This window comes from Dinoponera quadriceps, unplaced genomic scaffold (assembly GCF_001313825.1).
Source record: "Dinoponera quadriceps isolate SergipeBrazil2010 unplaced genomic scaffold, ASM131382v1 scaffold192, whole genome shotgun sequence".
Classification (NCBI taxonomy): Eukaryota; Metazoa; Arthropoda; class Insecta; order Hymenoptera; family Formicidae; genus Dinoponera; species Dinoponera quadriceps.
In genome coordinates, this window is record NW_014554324.1 from 349055 (window position 1) to 357221 (window position 8167).

General features: G+C 47.3%; 1 protein-coding gene across 2 annotated transcripts in view; it reads left to right on the plus strand.

The window, feature by feature from the left end:
* Positions 1-4595: 4595 nt before the first annotated feature.
* Positions 4596-8167, plus strand: part of LOC106746990 (transcription factor Maf) — a 7381-nt gene continuing 3809 nt past the window's right edge. The window contains exons 1-2 of one of the 2 annotated variants that reach the window (XM_014624220.1): positions 4596-4806; positions 7332-7881. In XM_014624220.1, coding sequence (XP_014479706.1) covers positions 4723-4806; positions 7332-7881 — 634 coding nt within the window. In that variant the 5' untranslated portion in view covers positions 4596-4722. Of the gene's footprint in view, positions 4880-7331; positions 7882-8167 lie in introns of both variants that reach the window. The other variant, XM_014624212.1, reaches the window with a different exon arrangement.

An 8167-nucleotide genomic window follows, 5' to 3' on the forward strand; every position in this document is an offset into this window, starting at 1 on the left:
TACATAGAGGCAAATTGTCTCATTCAAATTGATATAGCTTAATGCTGAGAGAGAGAGAAAGAGAGAGAGAGAGAGAGAGAGAGTACTGGGAATATCGAAAAATGTTCCAAATTAAAATTGTTCGTTTTCGAGGGAGCCGTACGAAGGTACAGTTATGATCTTTAAAATGTTTCTTCCAAGATGATTTCAGTTTCTTAATTAGAATTATGTTTCTCTTTCTTTTTTCTTTATTTTACGTAAATCGATTTCACTCTACATTTGACGTCATTCTGCATGTAAAAATCTGAAATCATCAAAAAGTCAATATTTAAAGAGATATTTCATCATGGTATTCTTTGGCCTTTGAAATACAACTCGTAAAATATTTACTTTGCGATGATAATGTCTCAATGTTCTTATATTAATGTTCTTATACGTTCGGTGTTGATTATTCGATTGATAATGTCAATCTTTACGTACGTCAATGCATCTTAGCTTCGATCTTCTCCTAAGTAATCCTTACTTCTGATCTACTCTGTTCTTAAAATCTCTTCCTAAATAACATATCTAATGTTTCTGCGGGATTATTTTCAGATAAATAGCGATAAAAGTTTGAAGAAGCTTGAGTCGCACCGAGCCGTCCGCGCATCGAAAGACGGACAAATGGTCGAGAGACCGGCGGCGTAGGAGTTAAAATCAACAGACCAGGTCGGACACAGTCGGCCAGAGGAAAGTTGGAACTTTTTCCTGTTTGGCTTTCGGATTCAATTGCCGTCGTAAATCTTGCGGTAAAGTTTGTTGCGCGCAACGCCAAACAATGCCGAGCTGGAATTCAGAGTCTTCTGAACTCCCGACATTGGAAGAATAACGGCGGACGATCTTGATCGATTTATAATCATTTCCTCGATTTCGTTTGCAACCATACTCCCGCATCGCAAACCGATAATATCGTCAATGTTAAGCGTTCGTGAGTGTCCTGCTTTACGCAACTTAGCGTCCTCTTGTCGCGGTGTCCTCTTGGTGAGTGGAAAATTTTCGACTCTCGTTACCCGAGGGAATTTCAGTAGCGCGCGCGTATATCGAGCGCGCGAACGAATGGCGCGGGCAGAACCGAAAGGAAGCGATGGACGAAGAATGTCGAGCTGCAGCGTCGACAAATTCCTCGGGCTCAACAAAATGGCCAAACCTATCGTTACTCGTTCGTCACTATTTCGAGTTTTCGCTCAACGAGTACGCGCTCGGCGACGATCGACGGCTTTCGCCGTTTAAACTGACAATGTCTTGTTTTGTCGAAGTTTTACTATTTTGTGTAGAACGACGTTAATGATGGATACATTTTAAAGTTCGAAACGTCATATGCTTTTTATTACTGAGTAGTCGAATATCTGGAGAACCACGCGACCAATCGTCGAATCGTTTTGACCTCAAATTTTATAGGTCCTTACGTCTCAAAACCGATCGTCCTGAAGAGTGATAACTTGAAAACGGGGAGGAAGGTAACTTTGTAATTTCAAATATACCAAAACGCGCTTTGCCTGTCCATTTTTATCAGATGGAAGCGGACGGAAACCGAACTCATTTCTCGGTGAATTTCTCGCGAGGAGAAGGAGGAAAATTTGACATTCGTGTAACATTTTAAAGTTGTGGCTTTTCGAAAGTAAATACGGAGTGTATTATGAGTTGCTAAATAGAAGGGTAGATTGGTAGACGTGTGCGGGAACCTATTTAGATACGAGTTCGCGATTCGCCGCCGTATCGCATAAACTCTCACGGAGCTTGAGCTTCTTCGCCGATCGAAGAGTAATACCATATCGCAGCCAATCCAAATTAGAGAGTCGCGTCATTCGAAGGGAAGCTGGCGGAATATATCTTATATATATTCTTCTTGGTCTTATGTGGGAAGTCTTAAATAATTCTTCGTAATAATCCATTTTGGGGGTCCGAGTAAGATTGAGAAATTTATAATTTTACTTAACAATGTAACTATTATATACAACATATGTTATATAGCACTTGTAACTATAATTATGATGTAATGTTATTGTCAGTTGGTGTTTGCTAGATTTTAATTAGACATGAATATTTACTGTATCGATGTGGTAAGACATAATAAAGCCCGGACGAATTTCTTCGACGTAAGAAAGTGTTTTGAACGAACACTTTATTCGAGTTTGAAGGAGGAACAGTTTTCAACGTCACACAACGCAAAGGAAATCATTGAAGATAAGATTGATTGTGAGTATTGGTTTACGAAAACTCGGCTCTCTGAACCAAACTTTTTTTATTTTCGTTTCGCCCATATCCGAGGAAGAATTTTGCATGAACCCAGTTAAATGGGGTTCCTCAGTGTACCATAGAGAAATTGTAACATTTAATTGATCACGACGATTGCCTATTTATAAAATTCACCGCAAAAGAAGAGCCCCGACTGTTTCATCCGTGGATGTACTAATTGTCGGAACTCGAACGTTTCTAATCCGGATCGTCCGTACAATCCCCGATTACGTAATCCGTTGGAATTTGTGTCTGGCTTGTACTCTGAATCTACGGTATATCAAAGATGCTTTCTTCCAAGCGTATAGAATCTCAGACACGCAAAGCGATATCTCGTTAACTGGGCGCGACAGTAATCTGACACCCGTTCCGGTCCCCATTTATCTCCCTCGCGCTTTGCTCACCCTCTTCGTCCTCCTCCTCCTGCTCTACCTCCTCCTCCACCCTGGCACGGATGTCGCATCATAGACGTGACATTCTGTGAACCGCCTCCGCCCTCCCTTCGGCCCCAGGCCTGCGCGGAAAATCGTGCCCTGTCCAAATCGAGATCGCGGTTCCCAGATAAAAGGTCACCGGTAACCGACCGCCGGTAAATTGAAATCTACAAGGGAAGAGGAGGAGAAAAACCGCGATACGGGATCCCGTAGGAGGCGAAGGAGGGAAAGCTCCGGCTGAACGGTAACACGTATAAGCGGCGGAGAGGACGGGAGGGAAGAGGGCAAAGGGGAGCAGGGAGGTGAGGGAGGCTAGAATTCGCGCAATCGCGCCCCGTTGAAAAATTATAATAATCACTTTAGAAATTAATGTGTGTGGTACCTCGAGTGACCGGATCCGACGCGATGCCGCGAGGAGGAGGGAATATTACGCCGTTTTGCGAGGGGGGGAGGAGGGTGAGGAGGAGGGGAGAGAGGGGGTGCAAATGGGAGGAGTGTGCAAATGGCGGCGCGGCACGGGATGCGCCAATTGCCGGGCGAGCCGGGGAGATCAAATAGCCGACAACCACGCCTCCCACGTGTGACGTCATGTAACTGTCCTGCGCGCGAAAGCACGAAAGCTCACTCTCGGCACACGGCCGACCAGTCACCACTCAGGCGGCGTATCCACTGCTGTCCGACACGCGATCTCTTTTTCTCCTTCTCTTAAGCGCGCTCGTTTTCTCTTTTCCCTCCTTTCTCTCTCTCCCCCCTTCTCTCTTCTCCGTCTCGTCCTTTCTCCCTGTTTCACACTTTCCTTCTTTTTCGTCCTGTTCGTCCGCCCGATAGCGCGCCTCCGTCGGTCTCTCGGCCTCGGACGCGAGGACATTCGGGAGAAAGAAAACATTGTGTTGCCTGCGATCGACGGGACCGCGCTCGATCCGCGGATTAACTCGAGGGGGACGGAAGGGGTCTCAGTGACGTTTTTACGATCCACGATGTGACGCGGCTCATTAATCGCCGGGACCACCGTTGCTTCCCGATCGAGTTCATTTTCTTTCGGTTGCGATCGCGAGGGAAGCGGACGGCCGCGAAGGGAGGACTACTTATCTTCGGTGGTGGGAAGAGTGATGATGTGTCAGTGATCGTGAGTGCACATCGCGACAGTGCGCGGGATCGCCGCGGGAGGAGAGGTCGACGTGCCGGTGTCCGATGGTGATCGTGAAGCAGATGCATTCACGAGCCACCCCAAGCGCTCCTGCTCTTCTCCCCCTCGCACGGGGAAAGTGTCGTTTCGACTGACGGATGCACGCCGAAGGCATAGATACGCTCTCTCGCTTTTCGCCTGTCTCTCTATTTCGTTTTAAGAACGAACGAGGGCTGCCCCCACGTATATTCCCTCTCACTCGCGCTGAAGGCCGCGAGTTCCGGCGGCTCATCGTCCCCGAGGAGGGCTGCTCTCCGAGGAGGTGGTTCTCGCTCTCATCTCCGCCAAAGTCCGCGCGATTCTCCTCGTGAGGAGGAGACAGATCGGGAGTAAAGCCGAGAGAGAGGAGAGCATAAATTATGTTCTAGCGCAGAGCCGGCGGGATCAGAGCGTGTACTGACGAGACACGTTGCCTCCCCGGTGACTTCGTCTCGCAACCCTTTAGATTTTCCCCGAGCGGTCGACCGACCTCCCCCCGTCCGCCCCGATCAGTCGTAGGATCGCGGAGGACCCGATCAAGGAACGCGGAGTCACGAGCTCGTCGCTCACGTGGCGAAGCGAATTTTTACCCGGACACCACATCGTCCGTCTAGTTCTCCCCTCGACGAGATACTCGTCGCCGGGGAGGTGGTCACGACGCAACAAACGACGACGGTGACGAGTTGTCCGGGTGGCGGCGGCGGCGACGACGACGACGGCGGTGGCGGCGACGGTGGTGGTGGAGGCGGTGGCGGTGGAAGTAGTGGTGGTGGTGGTGGTGGTGACGGCGGTGGCGATCAGGAGACGCTTCCGTATGCAGGCACGACGGACACGGTAGAGGAGGTGGAGGTAGAGGTCGACGAGGTTAAGATGGAAGCGGAGGACCATTTGGCGAGGGAGTATGTGCAGGAATTTGTCCTCGATCATCTGGATCCCGCCGACGTCAAGCGAGAGGTGAGAGCCTGCGCCGGGGACGGCGTCTCGCCAAAGTTTCGCGTAAATACACGAGATCCGGCCGCTTCTTACGGTAAATTCGGAGTGGGGTTTTTTTTGGTTAAGATCTAATATCGGAAGTGCAGAAACTTGATAAAAGTGTGAGAGTTTCGAACAGTATATATACGAGTGTTATAACTTTCGTTAGATCCTCGTAAAAATTCAGATAGGGAGAGATGGAATAAGTCGGGGAATTCGAGTTGTAAACTCCATTCGTATTTGCTTAGCATATTTGGTTTTTGTTTTTACGAATGCAAAAATATCAGGCATGGAGATAATTAAAATCACGTTTTCTCGAAACATTAAACAAGTCGGAAAATATATAAATTTAGAAACCAAATTAGTAACCACAGCGCGTTGCTTAACTTCAATGGTTGAACAGGAACTGGTGATGTTAACGAACTCCGATATCTTTGTGTTCGTGTTTGTAGTGTGTCCTTAAAGTATTTAAATAACATTGTAATGCCATACTTGCTGGCAAACGTTGGAAGCAACGTAACAACAGTCAATATTTTTACAGAATGTATATCAGTGATTCAATGACGCTATGATTGTTTTCAAAATTTTAACTAAACATCGTAATATTTAAAATAAATAATAAATTAGTTTGAGAAATAAAACGAGTATAAAACAATAGTATTTTTTTTTTAATCAAATGACGTGGTTCATCCAACGAATGAAACGATGTTTTGGAAAAGATTATGCTGTTTTAACAGGACGGATTCAAGTCAAATATATTCTTCTTTCACGTCAACTGCTATCGAACAAACTTTATTTTTTATGTTCCGCAAACATAAAGCGTGTGTTACATAGATTAGATAAAACAGATGTTGTGGTCAGTTCAACAGGTTTAAATCTCACAGCAAATAACGTGAAATTCAAGAAGCATCGCGCATATAGCTACATAGCCAGATAGGATCTGTCCTAATATTTTTGTAATTTTGTCCTGGGCAAAAATATTTCTGTATTAAATTGGACGGATTTTACACTACAATGTATCTAAAACACAAAGTGTGTTTCTAAGTTATCGGAGTGATTGTCCAGAAGAAAGACATTTCCTTGAAGATACGGGGGATGCGTAAAATACAATATTGAAGACATATTGGGAATATGGGAAATTGAACTCACCAACATTATGTTGCTTTCAATCCTTGCGTTAAGATTACCCGCTGTGGTGAAAATATTCAGTCCCGCCGATGCGATTATTTCGGAAACTTGCCGAATTATTGTTGTCGTATATATGGAAAGATATACAGTGATGCTTTTGCGAATGCTTTGCTGAAAATATTTCCGACACGCAGAGAATGTAAAGAGCAGCCATTCAGAGGCATTCGTTAGCTACGTTGGAAATATATTGCCAGTTCCCTCGTTTCTGAATAAAGCTGTCCTGAAAAGGGTTGAAAAAATATGTAAAATATTTGATACGTACGGCTGTGTACTATGTTATCATTCACAGTGCGCGGTGCGCACTGTACGTGCTGCGTGCTTGAGTGAAACGTGCTTCGTTATCTGTCGTACATAAACCAGCTGGAAAATCGCAATTTTGCGAGTGTTGCTAACAGGTGACGGCTCTTTTAGTTTTTCGGAAAACACGAGATAAGCGCTATTCGATATAGGGTTGCATTTATGGTAGACATATATTCAGTCGGAATATAACGATTCACGTAACGTGTAACCTCTCGGCTTCTATCTATTTTATTATATTATGGTGATTATTTATCTTCTGCTGCATATAATCATAACTAATATATTTATAAAAAATATTTCACACTCTAGTCCGTATTTTTGGATATCCGAATTTCTCATCCGACATTATTACGAAGTACGTATTTTTAAATCCAAGATTCTCAGGTTGGCCTCGTGCCAATTGGAGCAATTTGACACAACCACATTTATAGGAAGGTCCACATTAGGATTGTTATTTCTCGTTTTGACCAATCACATAATACGTATGCGTAACATAAAGGTCTCGATACGTAGTTATACGAAATTGACGGGAACTCATTATAACACAAAAGGAATAATTGAGATGTGAAATTTGGCTTTAACAGTACTCATTCGCCAACTTGAATTAATATCTCGATAGCAAAAGGGTCATATGAAAAATAGTATAGGGCTTTCCTGTTTATTCTGCCGCGCACTACCCGCTGGGCGTCGTGCTTAAATGCAGACATATTGTATACACAATATATAAAAAATTCGTCGAGGCGTGGAAAAAAATGTCAGTTCTCTCAACTGAACGGGGAAATCTCTCAGTTCCCTTCCTTTCGTGCGGTCTCTTCCCGGGCGAGGGGGAAAATTCACTTACGCCAAGGAAGTCACTTTTCCCGTGTATTTCCCGGACGACGCGAGTGTCGCTAATGCTCCGCGCTAGAGCGCCTCCGAGAAGCTGAGCTTTCCTCGGAGGCGGCCGACCTTCAACCCCGGGGAATCGCCGCGTCAACAGGCACGAGTGGTCGTCGACGTGAATGAAATGCGCGTTGCAGGTACGAATGGGATCGCCGACCGTGATGGTGAACGGCAGCGTGGTGCAGCTTTCGGGGCCGGTGCAGCCGCAGGGGTTGACCTTGGCGCCGCTGACGCCGCCTGCGCACGAGCTGGAGCAGCCGCATCCCTTGTACGGCCAGCCGCACATTCAGGTGCAACACGGCGTCCTGGTGAAGGCGCCGCCTGGCAGTGCGGCGCATCTCACCACGTTGTCGCATCCGGGCACGCCGCCGGACACGCCGCCGGTCTCGGCCTCGCCGCCGCCGTTGCAGCTCCACCGCGGCGACCGGGAGCCGCGCGATGCCCGCGACCGCGGCGGCGTACTGCTGCAGCTGCAACAGCCCGGGGCTCTGGTGCAGGAGGAGATACAGGTCAGCGCGGGCGGCATGGGCTGGCTGACGCAGTCGTTGAGGCAGGAGCCGCTCGACCTGAGGCCCCACTGCCCCCAGGAGCAGACCCCGGAGCCGCATCACGAGCACTGGTCGACCACGTCGGCGCATCATCATTTCCCGGAGCAGATGCAGCTGCCGCGACCCACCAGACACGCCGGTGAGTCAGCTTGCGAGGCTCAACCGATGGCGACGACGTTAATCGTCAAGCTTGGCCAGTGAGTGCCTGTCTCACCAGTCGTGGCTGGGAAGTTTCGTTTCACCGAGACCTCGATTGTCCTGGAATTTTTCACCGATCACCGAGTCTGCTGTTTTAGTTTCGTGTACAAGTGAGCCCTATAATCACGTGACGCTCATTTGCTGGAGTTTCCTTCGATTTCTAACACCACCCACATGCGTCTAAACTTGAGAATTCTTGCGAATCCCTCCCCCCCCCCCCCCCCCCC